Source organism: Schistocerca americana, chromosome 6, assembly GCF_021461395.2.
Source record: "Schistocerca americana isolate TAMUIC-IGC-003095 chromosome 6, iqSchAmer2.1, whole genome shotgun sequence".
Taxonomy (NCBI): Eukaryota; Metazoa; Arthropoda; class Insecta; order Orthoptera; family Acrididae; genus Schistocerca; species Schistocerca americana.
The window spans coordinates 158,780,519-158,796,653 of NC_060124.1; the positions used below are offsets into that span (position 1 = coordinate 158,780,519).

General features: G+C 44.0%; 1 protein-coding gene across 1 annotated transcript in view; it reads right to left on the reverse strand.

Moving 5' to 3' along the window:
- Positions 1-9,829: 9,829 nt before the first annotated feature.
- LOC124620025 (translation initiation factor IF-2-like) overlaps positions 9,830-16,135 on the reverse strand; it is a 155,676-nt gene continuing 149,370 nt past the window's right edge. Inside the window, exon 4 of the mRNA XM_047146692.1 lies at positions 9,830-10,163. Coding sequence (XP_047002648.1) covers positions 9,830-10,163 — 334 coding nt within the window. The remainder of the gene's footprint in view (positions 10,164-16,135) is intronic.

Genomic DNA, 16,135 nt, shown 5'->3' on the forward strand with positions numbered 1-16,135 from the left:
CCCACCATACTTGCTCCAGACACTGCGAGAGGGCTGTACAAGCAATGATCACACGCACGGCACAGCGGACACAACAGGAACCGCGGTGTTGGCCGTCGAATGGCGCTAGCTGCGCAGCATTTGTGCACCGCCGCCGTCAGTGTCAGCCAGTTTGCCGTGGCATACGGAGCTCCATCGCAGTCTTTAACACTGGTAGCATGCCGCGACAGCGTGGACGTGAACCGTATGTGCAGTTGACGGACTTTGAGCGAGGGCGTATAGTGGGCATGCGGGAGGCCGGGTGGACGTACCGCCGAATTGCTCAACACGTGGGGCGTGAGGTCTCCACAGTACATCGATGTTGTCGCCAGTGGTCGGCGGAAGGTGCACGTGCCCGTCGACCTGGGACCGGACCGCAGCGACGCACGGATGCACGCCAAGACCGTAGGATCCTACGCAGTGCCGTAGGGGACCGCACCGCCACTTCCCAGCAAATTAGGGACACTGTTGCTCCTGGGGTATCGGCGAGGACCATTCGCAACCGTCTCCATGAAGCTGGGCTACGGTCCCGCACACCGTTAGGCCGTCTTCCGCTCACGCCCCAACATCGTGCAGCCCGCCTCCAGTGGTGTCGCGACAGGCGTGAATGGAGGGACGAATGGAGACGTGTCGTCTTCAGCGATGAGAGTCGCTTCTGGCTTGGTGCCAATGATGGTCGTATGCGTGTTTGGCGCCGTGCAGGTGAGCGCCACAATCAGGACTGCATACGACCAAGGCACACAGGGCCAACACCCGGCATCATGGTGTGGGGAGCGATCTCCTACACTGGCCGTACACCACTGGTGATCGTCGAGGGGACACTGAATAGTGCACGGTACATCCAAACCGTCATCGAACCCATCGTTCTACCATTCCTAGACCGGCAAGGGAACTTGCTGTTCCAACAGGACAATGCACGTCCGCATGTATCCCGTGCCACCCAACGTGCTCTAGAAGGTGTAAGTCAACTACCCTGGCCAGCAAGATCTCCGGATCTGTCCCCCATTGAGCATGTTTGGGACTGGATGAAGCGTCGTCTCACGCGGTCTGCACGTCCAGCACGAACGCTGGTCCAACTGAGGCGGCAGGTGGAAATGGCATGGCAAGCCGTTCCACAGGACTACATCCAGCATCTCTACGATCGTCTCCATGGGAGAATATCAGCCTGCATTGCTGCGAAAGGTGGATATACACTGTACTAGTGCCGACATTGTGCATGCTCTGTTGCCTGTGTCTATGTGCCTGTGGTTCTGTCAGTGTGATCATGTGATGTATCTGACCCCAGGAATGTGTCAATAAAGTTTCCCCTTCCTGGGACAATGAATTCACGGTGTTCTTATTTCAATTTCCAGGAGTGTATACTGTGAAAAGCAATGTTCCCATAACACTCCCCTGTGGCACGCCAGAGGTTACTTTAATGTCTGCAGACGTCTGTAGGATAGCGACATCATCAGCGAAACTTATCATTAATATAACTCGAATTTTAATCCCACTTCGAATCTTTCTTTTATTTCCTTCATTGCTCCTTCGACGTATGTATCGAACAGTAGGGGCGGAAGACTATGTCCCTGTCTTACACCCTTTTTAATTCGAGCTCTTCATTCTCAGTCTTCCAGTCTTAGTGTTCCCTCTTGGTTCTTGTACATAGGACGCTCCATATAAACCTGAACTAATTCAGTGGGTCGTAATTCCCATCTGAAAGCTAGTAGAAATGGGAAAATTCTTTTACTGAAGTCAGTAGCTCTGGAAGAATCAGACTTACCACCTGTTCGGAAGTTGATCGTTGTTTCAGCGTATGAGGTCCTCTGTCTGGTATACGAGATGCTACCCAAAATTCCCGGGACTCATGCTGCCATCTGTTGAAAACCTTATCTTTGGACCAATGGTCACCATCACCCTTGAAGTAGTTCCCATCCGCACGTACACACCGGTCCCAGCGCTTCTGCCACTGGTCAAACGTTTTCTGGAAGTCCTGTTCTTTGAGGCTGTTTATCACCACCAGCGATGCTTCTTGAATCCTCTCTAGAGTGTCGAACCGCCGGCCTTTCAACTTGAGTTTCAGTTTTGGGAATAGCGCGAAGTCTCAAGGTGCCAAATCTGGCGATTACGGTGGGTGGAGTACAACTGCCATGTTGTTTTTTGACAAAACGGTCTTGGTGAGCAAGGACGTGTGACGCATTGTTGTGATGCAGCAACCACATCCCTTGACGCCAAGGTTCGGGCCGTCATCGCCGCACGTTTTCACGGAGCAATCGCAAAACGTCACAGTAGTGCATAGAATTCACTGTTTGGTTGGGTGGGACGAATTCTTTGTGCACAATTGCCTTGGTATCAAAGAAAATGATGATCATGCTCTTCACTTTGCTCTTCACCTGTCTCGCTTTTTTGGGTCTTTGACAGCCCTGGCTCTTTCCCTGGGACGATTGTTGCTTTGTCCCTGGGTCATAACTGTAAATCCAGCTCTCGCAACTGGTGATAACCTGTGACAAGAAGGTTGGATCATCAGATGCGGTCTGACGAAAGTTTGTGCACACTACAACATGCTGTGCCTTCTGATCGGCAGTCAAGAGCCTTGGCACAAATTTTGCGGCTACACGATGCATGCCCAATTCATCAGTCAACATTCGTTGACATGTCCCATAACCAATATCCACTTCATCCGCAAAGTCTTGAATGGTTCGACGTCGATCTGCACGAACCAGTTGTAGAAGTTTGGCAACAATGTCTGGCGTTGTGCGGCTAAAAGGTCTTCCAGTGTGAGCATCATCATCGATGTCTGTACGACCGGCCATGAACCGAGCATGCCACTCAAACACACGCTTACGGCTTATGCTCTCTCCCCCAAATACTTGTTGAATCATTGCAAGGGTCTCCGTTGCACTTTTTTCCGGAGATTTGCACAGAATTTGATACACACGCACTCTTCTGTTCGCGGATCCATCGTAAAATCGTCACACACCAAACACAGAGTATTACAGAAATCACTGTGGACACACAACACGTCCTCCCAGCTGAATGACACTCCTCACACGGACTTATCAGATATGCAGCTTCCGCCACCTAGCGGTGCAAAGATCTACTGATCCTGCTTTCCAGATGGCAGCACCAGTCCCGAAAATTTTTGATTCCACCTCGTAATGTGGCGCTTGCTCGACTCGTGTTACTTCGCTCGCAGCCTCGTCGGTTGTTAAGTCTGCTGAGCATGTAGGACGGGCCACGTGACAATAACGAGCAAATTAGTGATACGTTCGCTGTCTTTAGCCGGCAGAAACGTGCAGTACACAATTCAAGAGCGGGTCTTTAGTGAGAGAATATACTGGAAGGCTGACTCATTGGTTACAACACAACGGGCACGGGAAGCTGGGGACTGAGGGCAGAGAGCAGAGGTTATTCATTATGTTCGAAGGCGCCTGGAGAACACTCTAAGGAAATAGTTGCGTCGATTCAGCCAGGACACTGGCATTTCACATGGCACATGCGAGAGAGCCGCGAAGAAATCGGCATTGCGATTGTGTAGAGAGCATAAGATGCAAGCATTGCAAGAAACAGGTGCATGAGAAAAGAATACGTTACTGTCGGTGGTTTCAGTGGTTTCTCATTAAACGTCCAGACATTCTCTCCGTATCTTGGTTCACAGATGAGGAAGGCATGGTTACATCTGCCAGGTTACATCAACATATAAAACAGCAGATAGTGGGCTGGTGTAAGCACCCATATCATCCACGAAACCCCACTGCATAACGAAAAGTTTGGAGTGTGGTGTGCGGTGTCAGCTTGCAGGATTATTAGCACCATTTTATTTCATACGATTGTAGACACTACAGTTTATATAAATATCTTCAATACATTTGTGGAGTTGCTGGGTGATGTCGAACTTGCACAAAGTTATTTCGAACAAGATGGACCAACGTGTCACACGGCTAAAGCTTCCATACAATTTGTATTGTCACCTGACGTAACCCCTCTGGAGTTTTTCTTGTGCGTACCTTATAAAAGTCGAGTGTACTAGAATATACCACGGACAACTGCAGGACTCCATCAGGCCATTAAACACGAAATAAGCAATACTGGGGAGGATACACAGGATGTCACGGAATATCGTGATATGAATACAGTTCTGCATCTGTGCTGGTGTAGGACACTTCCAACATTTGCTATGAGGAGTTCGTAGGTATGTATGTTATCTCCCAATGTGTATTATCATCTCCCAAAATTGCATATGTGTCCCATTGTTGGTTCAAATGTTATGAGTCATTACAGTAGTTCAGGTTTATATGGATCGCTCTCTATTTACACGTCCTTCCGTATAGCTTATACCTACTTTTTTCAGAATTTATGACATACTCACCATTGTACATTGTGGAGCGCTTTTTCCAGTCGACAGATCTTACGAACGTGTCTTCATTTTTCTTCAATTTCGCTTCCATTATCAACCGCAACATCAGAACTGCCTCTCTAGTGCCTTTGCGTTTCCTGAAGCCAAATTGATAGTCACCTAACACGAGCTCAGTTTTCCTTTTCATTCTTCTGTATATTATTATTGTCAGTAACTTGGATGATTGAGCTGTTTAAGCTGATTATGCGATAAATCTCTCACTTGTCAGCCCTTGCAATCTTCCGAATTTTGTGGGTGATGTTTCACCGAAAGTAAAATAGTACGTCGCTAGACTCTTACGTTCTACACACAAACGCGAATAATCGTTTTATTGCCACTACCCCAAACGATTTTAGAAATTTCGGTGGAGTGATATCTATCTCTGCTGCCTTATTTGATTTTAAGTCTTCCAAAGGTCTTTTAAATTCTGATTATAATACCGGATACCTTATCTCTTCTATATCGAGAACTTGTTATTCTTCTGTCAGGTCATCGGATAAGTCTTTCCCTTCATAGAGGCCTTCAATGTACTGTTTCCATCTATCCGCTCTCTCATCTGCATTTAACATACTGAACGTACTTTATTAAGAAATGACGAGATACGCTTGAAGTTCTCTAAGGCTACAGACACAACAGTAAGGAATAGCTCAGTAGGCAGTGCAGTTGAAGAGGAATGAACATCTCTAAAAAGGACAGTCACAGAAGCTGGAAAGAAAAACATAGGTACAAATAAGGTAATCGTGAAGAAACCATGGGTAACAGAAGAAATACTTAAGTCGATCGATGAAGAGACGAAGTACAAAAACATTCAGGGAAATTCAGGAATACAGAAACACAAGTCGCTGAGGAATGCAATAAATAGGAAGCGCAGGGAAGCTAAGGCGAAATGGCCACATGAAAAATGTGAAGAATTCGAAAAAGAAATGATTGTCGCAAGGACAGACTCAGGATTTAGGAAAGTCAAAACAACTATCGGTGAAATAGAGAGCAAGAGTGGTAACATTAAGAGTGCAACAGGAATTCCACTGTTAAATATGGAGGAGAGACTGGATAGTAGGGAAGAGTACCTTAAAGGCGTCTATGTGGTGGAAGATGTGTCTTATGTGATAGAAGAAGAAACAGGAGTCGATTTAGAAGAGATAGGGAATCCAGTATTAGAATCAGAATTTAAAAGAGCGTTGGAGGACTCATGAGCAAATAAGGCAGAACCGATCGATAACCTTCCATCAGAATTTCTAAAGTCATTGGGGAAGTGGCAACAAAATGACTATTAACGTCGGTGTGTAGAACGTATGAGTCTGGTGAAAAACCATCTGACTTTCGGAAAACATCATCCCCACAACTCCGAAGACTGCAAGAGCTGACAAGTGCGAGAATTATCGCACAATCAGCTTAAGGGGACCACACTGTGGTTCAGGTAAAAAAAAATAGATTTTCGGTTTTCGTCATATTTCGATAGATGAAGGTTTTATTTAAGTACTCTGAACAGGATTTTGCTGAATTTTTTTTTTCGAGCATTTAAAGAGCATTTTCCTACCACGTGTGTTTATGTGCCAAAAATCGCTCTGAGCACTACGGGACTTAACATCTATGGTCATCAGTCCCCTAGAACTTAGAACTACTTAAACCTAACTAACCTAAGGACATCACACAACACCCAGTCATCACGAGGCAGAGAAAATCCCTGACCCCGCCGGGAATCGAACCCGGGAACCCGGGCGTGTGAAGCGAGAACGCTACCGTACGACCACGAGCTGCGGACTGTTTATGTGCCAAGCCCACTTTTCTGTCACCCACTTTTCTGCATATATTTTAGATCTTTATATCCCATACATTGCACGTTAGGGATTTTTTTTTACTCCCGAGTGTGTTGGCTATCCTTGGAATGCAACGGTCGGTATTCTTTTGTTTCTGCTGTTTGTAAACAAAACGCTTTCAAACACGTGGTTAATTTTGTTCAAGTGTGATTGCGAGTAGTTGTTATGTTTCCAGTGCTTGTTTACGTGTGCTTTGTTATGTTTATTGACGATGAGGAAACTTAAAGGCATTTTCAAGAAACGACAATTTAGAGGAAACAAGTTTAGAAAGCTTTCTGTACGAGAGGTTATGTCACCTGGCAACGATGTTTCTAATTGTAATTCTTCAACAAGTGCATCATCAAAGAAGGTCTCACCATTTCAAGAGAGTTACTACGAATTCACTGTAAGTGACAAGGGGTGCAGTAACATTATTAAAAATTTGAGAATATTATCAGATGTAATTTCTAAATTTGTACAATGTTGACAGTGTGGTAAGTCACAGAGTGTGAAAATTTGTGAGAGTGCCAGTGGGAGAAAAGGCCTAGCAATTCCTTTGGATTAAATTTGCACTAAATGCTCAGCTGTGATTTCATTTATGAGTTCTTCAAAACCAGATGCAAGTGGCCGTTATGAAATGAGTACTAGATTAGTTTATGCCTTACGATCCATTGGCAAGGGCATGGCTGTAGGGAGAACATTCAGTTCAGTGATGAACTTACATCAACCACGAAATAAATTTGAAAAACTGAATGCAATATTAGAGAAAGATGTATGTGAGGTCAGTGAAGAAAGCATGCTACTGGCTGCTAGGAAAGCAGTGGAAGAAAATGATGGATGTTCGGATATTGCAGTTGCACTTGATGGAAGTTGGCAGAAAAGAGGACATACTTCTCTGAATGGAGTAGTGACTGCCACGTGTGTAGACAATGGTAATGTGTTAGATGTGTAGATAATGTCTAAGTATTGCAAATGTTGTAAAGTCAATGAACATAAAGAACACAACTGTGTGACAAATTTTAGAGGAACAAGTGGTGGTATGGAAGTTCATGGAGTACAACAAATATTTCATTGCTCCATAGAAACAACAGGCGTACGGTACACCAAATATTTGGGTGATGGTGACAGTAAGGCATACAACAGTGAACTCTAAGCCATATGGAGATGCCATTATTATCAAAATAGAATGTGTAGGCCATATTCAAAAACGTTTGGGAACAAGGCTGAGGAAACTAACTGTTGATATGAGAGGAAAGAAATTAAAAGATGGAAAATTGTTGACCAGACAGGGTCGGTTAACTAAAATTGAAATAGAAAACTTGCAGGTCTAATATGGGCAGGCAATTAGGAGAAATAAAGAAAATTTGGAGGCAATGAAGAGAGATGTTTGGGCCATATTCTTCCGTAAGTCCTGTACTGATGTTAAGCCATGTCGTGGATTGTGTCCATCAGGAGAAAAGTCGTGGTGCAATTACAATAGGGCTCAGGCAACTGGAGAATCTTATTCTCACCAGCATTCTCTTCCTGCTGCTGTTATTACAGCAATTAAACGTATTTTCAGAGACTTGGCTCATCCTGAACTTCTAAGGAAATGTCTGCATGGGCAGACACAGAACCCAAATGAATGTTTCGACAGCATAACTTGGAACTGACTTTCTAAAACTGTATTTGTAGGCATGCATACAATTAAACTAGGAGTTCATGATGCTGTTATTACATTCAATTGTGGTAATTCTGGAAAGTGTTGGGTACTGAAAAAGCTGGGAATCACTCCTGGTGAAAATATGATCACCGGGCTGCAACATTGCGATAAAATGAGGATAGCCGATGCGGACAGGTCTGCATCTAATATGGCCAAGAAAGCAAGACAAACATCCAGGAAGGTGAAAAAGAATCTGGAAGACCTGGTAGAGGCCAAAGAAGGGCCATCATATGCAGCAGGACAGTTTTAATTAACGGTAAGTAACAAATTTCAAAAGTTTTTTCTTTAAAGTCAATTTCCCGCAAACTAAAATTTACAGTACATATGCCCCATTATATCAGAAATGATCATAGATAAATGAATGAAATTTTCAGAGACTCTGCATAATATAAAAACCACCTCTGGTACTACATTCATTAATATTCCCCCATTAGGAAGTTCACAAAAAATATTTTCTGCAGAAAAACTTAATATTTTTTGTTAATAAGTTTAAAAAGTATTTCTTAAAAACTATAAAATGGATAAAGTAGATTTTAGTACAGTTGACTCTATTAGCATCATGCAACATACAGTAAAATATTAAGGCCCTGCGTCAAATAATTTTTTTCAGAAATCGGTCAAATACTTGCGTAAATTAACATGGATTAGATAGGCAGGGTGTGGTCCCCTTAACACCTCACGTATCCAAGATGCCGACAAGAATAATATACAGAAGAATGGAAAAGAAAATTGAAGATGTGTTAGACGACGATCAGTTTGGCTATAGGAAAGGCAAGGGCTCCAGAGAGCAATTCTGACGTTGAGGTTGACAATGGAAACAAGACTAAAGGAAAATGAAGAGACGTTCATAGGATTTATCGTCCTGAAGAAAAAAAACAATGTAAAATGGTGCAAGATGTTCGAAATCCTGAGAAAAATATGGCTACGTTATAGGGAGGGATAGGCAATTCACAGTATGTGCAAGAGCCGTGGAGGAATAATAAGAGTGGACGACCAAGGACGAAGTACTCGGATTAAAAAGGGTGCAAGACACGGATGTAGCCATCCGCCCTTACTACTCGATCCGTACATCGAGGAAACAGTGATGGAAATAAAGGAAAGGTTCAGGAGTGGAATTAAAATTCAAGGTGAAAGGATATCAATGATACGATTCGCTGATGACATTGCTATCCTGAGTGAAAGTGAAAAAGAATTACATGATCTACTGAATGGAATGAACGATCTAATGAGTACAGAATACGGATTGAGAGTATATCGAACAAAAACAAAAGTAATGAGAAGTTTCAGAAATGAGAATAGCGAGAAACTTAACATCAGGATTGATGGTCACGAAGTAGATGAAGTTACGGAATTCTGATAGCTAAGCAGCAAAATAACCAATGACGGACAGAGTAAGGAGAACATGCAAATCGGGCTGGCACTGGGGGTAGGAGCATTCCTGACGAAGAGAAGTCTGCTAGTATCAAACGTTTGCCTTAATTTGAGGGAGCAATTTCTGAGATTGTACGTTTGGAGAACAGCATTGTATGGTGGTGAAACATGGACTATGGGAAAACCAGAACAGAAGAGAATAAAAAAAAGACGTACTGTATATTACGCGTATTTCCGTAGAGCTTACCCCTACTTTTCTTAGGTCGACAAATCCCATGAAAGTATCTTGATTTTTGTTAAACTTTTCTTGCGTTATCAACTGCAACGTGAGAACTGCCTCTCTGGAGCCTTTACGTTTCCTAAGGCCAAACAGATCACCATCTAAGAGATACTGAATTCTCTTTACCGTTCAATTGTACATTATCCTTGTCAGCAACGTGGATGCATGAGCCGTTAAGCTGACTGTGCGGTAGTTCTCGTACTTGTCGGCTCTTGCTGACGCGCACGTACGTGGATACACGCGCGTAGCGAGGCCGGGAAATTGTGGCTCCTGTAGGGGATTGGACGCTAATTGCTCTGGGCCGGCGGGCGGCCGTCGCGGCGTCCGTGTGCGCCTCTGGTGCTGGTGTTGGTGGCCATGTTTGTGGTGGTGGTGGTGGTGGTGGTGATGGTGCGCTGGTCTGGAGCGGCGGCCGTCTGGGGCAGGTATCGAACGGCGCCGGCTGCGAACTGGGTCACCCGGCGTGGCCTCGCCCTGGCCGGCCTAGTCCCGCCTAGCGCAGGCTGGCTCTGGCCTAGCCTAGGCAAGGCTAGGCGCGGCGCGCCTAGGCGGGCTGCAGCGCCGCCCGGGCCGCCGACGCCGCCCCCAGCTTCGCCCCTGCGGCTTTCTGGCGACACAACACTGCCGCGGGAGGCGGCCGCAAGCTTAATGGGCGGAGCGGCCTCGAGGCATTCCGCCTACGCTGGCGCCGCGGGAGGAAGGGAGATGGCAAGGCCGCCGGAAGTTCTCACAAGGGGAACTCCCCACCCACCTCAGATGTAGTGGTGATACGGCCCAGCGAATAGTCCGCCAAAAACGAGCACAAAAACAAGAAGAAGGTGTGCAGATCTACGTATAAAGAAGCAAAATAGAAACACTGAAGGGTCCAAGCTCAAGATCTGCAACATCGAATGAATGTTCGCAGGAATGGCGTCGTGCTTCTGTGGTCGTAGTGTTTGAATACGGAGGGGAAGATCCGTGTTTGGTCCTGCCTCGTGCCCCTCCTTTTATTTTTCACAAAATTGTGAACTCTCCATCCGGTTATTGACGTGTCTGTTCCCCATACCCAAATCTGTGTCTCTATCGTGAGGTTTGCAACAGCGAGGCGTAAAGAAGTGGCTTCCAGACATACATATATCCTATTTGTTATACACAATTACCACGTGTTATGCCTCCTACATTCCGTTTTGAAAGTTTTTGCTTTTGATTTCCTTTGTCGTAACACAGTCACACCCGTTTACTTTTTTTTTTCATTTCTGTGAGAGGTCTATTCGCTAACTCGCCTGCTCTCACTATCCATCACATTTACTGGCGATGGTACTGTATTCTTACCACATGAGTCTTATTCTACACCGCGAATCTCGTTCAAGTGCCACAATGTCACGAAGGTATTGAGTATCACATACTATCGAATTGTAGCGATTAACGTTTCCACATAAATGGAAGGTTGCTTCGTGGCTGAACGTCAGCTTGGAGGCGAAATCTTCGTCCTCAAGTGCTTCCTGCATTGCGATGCAAAATTGAAGGCAATGGCCATAATCTTCTTTTTCAATTGTTACAAGAGTTGCAGACGGTACGGTTTGAAACGTACTCTATGTCACGAAATGCTCTAAACAGTTACCGCAGTATTCCAAGTAATTGATTTCGCTCACCGTTGACTTTTCTTTTTTTGACTGCATATGGAACTTTCCCTAACCATCTCTACGATTGTGTCTGACGCACTTGGTCGACCGGTGGTTGTCTGTTAACAGAGACAACCAGCGTCCCTAAGCTGTCGATACCAAGGCACAGTGGTCTGTTTAAGTGGCGATACTTTTTCATAATTCTTTCTGAATACGCTGTGCACTGTTGTAACAGACAAATATCTCACATCTTCCAACATACAAGAACTCTGTCTTTGCTTTGTCGCTGTTTAGTCAAGATGCTGCACTCGCAACTCCTGCTGATGGGTAAATGGAAAATCGGTGAGTTTGTGGTTCTATTCATGCACCAGTTATATTTGTTAGTGTAATACTTTGAAAAATATAGAACTCTGAAAACGAATGAATCGTTTACAGTAACCCTGAATATTTTACCAAGTAAACCCCGGATTCTTTAGAGAATCGATATAATGTGCATAAAACAGCTTTTAACGTCTGACTACTTTGAAAATGACTTACTGTGTTAAATATTTGCCAATAACCATGTAGACGACAAAAAGCTTAGAGAAGGTTTGAAACAATGTTTGAAGTCTGTTGGAAGTTGCTGAACGCTCTCAATACCAAACACCGGGTGAGAATAGCTTGTGTAATTTGTGCTCCGTTCCAAAAAAGGTAGTTTTTCACGCATAACAATGTTTATGACGTCATATCTTCTGAACTATGTACGGTAAGCGACATAATTTTGCAGGTCTATTGAGTGGTATATGTGGATGCTGTCTGCAAACTGTATCCCGAATAGAGTCTGTAATAATAATCTACGCAGAAGGCCTGATGCCGAAGTTTTAATGTATGACCAGAAAAAATGGTTCAAATGGCTCTGAGCACTATGGGACTTAACATCCATGGTCATCAGTCCCCTAGAACTTAGAACTACTTAAACCTAACTAACCTAAGGACATCACACAACACCCAGTCATCACGAGGCAGATAAAATCCCTGACCCCGCCGGGAATCGAACCCGGGAACCCGGGCGCGGGAAGCTAGAACGCTACCGCACGACCACGAGCTGCGGAACCAGAAAAAATGCAGTAAGCGATAAACTTTCTTACTTTCATCATTTTCTGGGGAGTTTCAGCGAGAAAATCTTTTATAAAGATTTCAAATTTTGTTTAAAGTTAGTTGGAAGTCGCCGAGTGCTCTCAATCTCAAATATTGGAAAACATAATCTGTCTAATTTATTGGCTGTAACTTTCTAAGAGCAACACTTGATTTATTGTGGTAAGCCTGTGAAATATGTTTATGCAGTGAAGCGACAAAGCAACCTGGTATAAGCATACGTATTCAAACACAGAGATACGTAAAGAGGTCGAATTCGGCGCTGCGGTCGGCAACGCCTGCGTAAAACAACTGTTTGGCGCAATTGTCAGATCCCTTACTGCTGCTACAATGACAAGTTATCAAGATTTAAGTGGGTTTGAATATGGTGTTATAGTCGATGCACGAGCAATGGCACACAGAATCTCCAAGGTAGCGATGAAGTGGGGATTTTCTTGTACGACCCTTTCCCGACGGTACCGTGAGTATCAGGAATCCGGTAAAACGTCAAATCTCCGACATCGCTGCGGTCCGAAAAAGATCCTTCAAGAACGAGACCAACGACGACTGAAGAGAATTGCTCAACGTGATGGAAGTGCAACCCTTGAAATCGCTGCAGATCTCAATGCCGGCACATCAGCGAATGTCAGTGTGTGAACCATTCGACGAAACATTATCGATATGGGCTTTCGGAGCCAAAGACTCACTCGTTTACCCTTGATGACTGCACGACACAAAGTCTTACGTCTCGCCGGGTCCCGTCATCATCGACATTGGACTGATGGTGACTGGATACATGTTGCCTGGTCGGACGAGTGTCGTTTAAAATTGTATAGAGCGGACGGTCCTGTACGGGTATGGAGGCCAACTCATGAATCCATGGACCTTGCATGTCAGCAGGGGACTGTTCAACCTGAAGGAGGCTCTGTAATGGTGTGGGGCGTCTGCAGTTGGAGTGATATGGGGCTCCTGATACGACTAGATACGATTCTGACAGGTGACACATACGTAAGCATCCTGTCTGATCACCTCTATCCATTCATGTCCATTGCGCAAGCCGAAGGACTTCGGCAATTCCAGCAGGACAATATCCCACACGTCCTGAATTGCTACAGAGTGGCTCCAGGAACACTCTTTTGAATTTAAACACTTCCGCTGGCCACCAAACTCCCCAGACATGGACATTATTGAGCATATCTGGGAATTATGGGGAGCCATGCAGGATTCATGGAGTCAATTCACCCCAGCACTACTTCAGACATTGGTTGAGTCCATGCCTCGCCGCGTTGCGACACTACTGCGTGCGCGCGGGGGCTCTGTACGATATTCGGTAGGTGTACCAGATTCTTTGGCACTTCAGTGTAGCTCTTAATGAGTAGGATGCGACAGCATTTTAATTTTTTTAATTCAGTCATTATTTACATTAAACTAGCTCCGGTGCCCAATGCTGCCCGGGATGTTGAATATCTTCATCAGGTTACGCTCCATTCAGAGCCTGTTGCACGCAGCGACCGTTATTTTTGGTTTGTAAATAATAGATTTCAGCTATCAGTCATCCTTTCGAATTTTTATTGTCAGATCTAGATTTCGGCTAGAAACTAGCCATTCTCAACGCACTATTATTTTTGATCAGCAAAAATAATAGTGCATTGAGAATGGCTAGTTTCTAGCTGAAATCTAGAACTGCCAATAAAAATTCCAAAGGGCAACTGATAGCTGAAATCTATTATTTACAAATGTTGAATATCTGCCACACATAGTGATTGACCTTGTGCCTTGCTCATAGACACAACAAAAACAAGTCGGATGGGAAACTGCAGTCGCTTCAATTCGAAGGAGAAGCGACCGCTTGCTGTGACATAATGACGGCAGGAAAGTGACTATATTGGAATCCTGATGTTTTATTCTATGACACACCGCCTTTTAGTGGCATTTTATTATGACGGGAAACGAATGCTAGGTACAAAGTTCCGAGCTTTTCAGCTCTAATGTTTTAATTATATGAAGATGAGGCATTTAGTGTTACGGAACCTGGTAGAGATCTTATAATAAAGAACTAAGTTCAGCTGTAAATACAGCGGTTAATTAATACCCCAGAGAACTTATCGTAGCTGTGGTTGCCCTACTTAAAAGGTCTGCAAATACACATTTGTTTCAAGTTAGATTACAAGATCTTATGTAGACAGTGATATTCCTCTTCTATTGAAGGTAATGTGTTCAAAATTTCATAAAGATCGGAATGAAGCTGTAGTTTTGTATGAATTACAAACAAACTGACACTCTTCTTTATTGTTATTATTCACGTATGGGCCCAATAGGACCACGCGAGGTACAATCCATCAATGACCCTTTTGATAGTTGGCCTTTCTTTTTGTCCAAATTTGTTTCATCCTTTCAGAATGAAGACTCTTTCTTTCATCAGACTACGGTGTTCCAGTCTGTTTTCTAATTTCCCTTTGACCAACTTTCGAAGCAAATATCTTTCGCCTGAATGTTGTTCTATTTGTAACGTCTGCCTGAGTTATACCGGCTACTTTAAGATGCTCGTTAATCGCAGCGATCCATTTGATTGGCTCAGTTTTGGCGTTACTTCTGTTTTGGTAGAATTCTACTATTTTTTTTGTCTGTGTAATGGGTGCCATTCTTTTTAGGTACCCATAAAATTTCAGTCCTCGTTTTCTCATGTCACCATGTATGTCTGTGTTCCTTCTATTTCCTCAGTACTTCCCAGCCCGCAAGTTTCTCTATCAGTAATTTTGGGGCTTAATGTTTCCCCAATACTCTTTCCTCCTTTTGAATTTCTTCAGTATCCTTCTATCTATTTAAAATTAAAGTTTCTGCTCCATAAAGACATTCAGGTTTGATTACAGAGCTGTAATGCCTAAGTTTACTGAATTTAGAAAGTGATTTTTATGACAAATATTTTATGTTAACCTTAATGCAGGTGCCATTTTTTGAGAGCGATCTTCGTTTGCAGTTTTTTTAGACCGTTTGCTTCTCTGATTTCCTCCAAGTATTTAAACTGAGAAACCCTTTTTATTTTTCCATATTTCATGTTCAAAAACTTTGGTGCTTGTTTATTGCAGTCTTCTTTATAGACATGGATCCTGAAAACCAAATTTTGTTGCTCCTGGCTGCTATCAGATAGACAAACTGCAACCATTGAAGAAGTTTAGCAATTTAGATATTTTTAGAGTGAAAACTTCTACCCGACCGTCGGTCGAACTTCCTTGCATGACAAAAGACCGACAGATCTGAATCGCTAATAGCTAGGAGACTAATGATGCGTAAACAATGGTCGAACCCAAAATAGGGATGTAGCCGAGCGGTTCTAGGCGCTTCAGTCTGGAACCGCGCGGCCGCTACGGTTAGTTAGGTTTAAGTAGTTCTAAGTTCTAAGGGAACTGATGACCTCAGATGTTAAGTCCCATAGTGCTCAGAGCCATTTGAAGCAAAATGGGTGTCTGTACGTGTTTCTTCGCGCAGTATTTGTTTGGTCTGTGACGTCATGGTACCAGTTTACGCGCATGGGCTTGTTGATTATCTCCGTGTAAAGTTACAAACTGGAAAATGCGGAAACGCGGCTAGCTGGGACATTGACTCGGATATCACTGTGTAGAGATTGCGGAGGACTACTAGATTTCAAAGGAAGAAAATACAAACATTCTTCAGAATATAAGTGCAAATCGGGATTGAACTGAAAATCACGAAATGATGAAAGACGTCGTAAATATGCTGGGAACAGTAGAGAATGCAAGCCAGATGAAAGGTCGCGCCGAAAAGAAACCCAAAAAGATTAATTAGTACAGTGCCCAGAAAACGCCAGAGCAACGGCAGCGTCGAAAAGGAAATGAAAAAACGGCGCAAATCGATTACGTA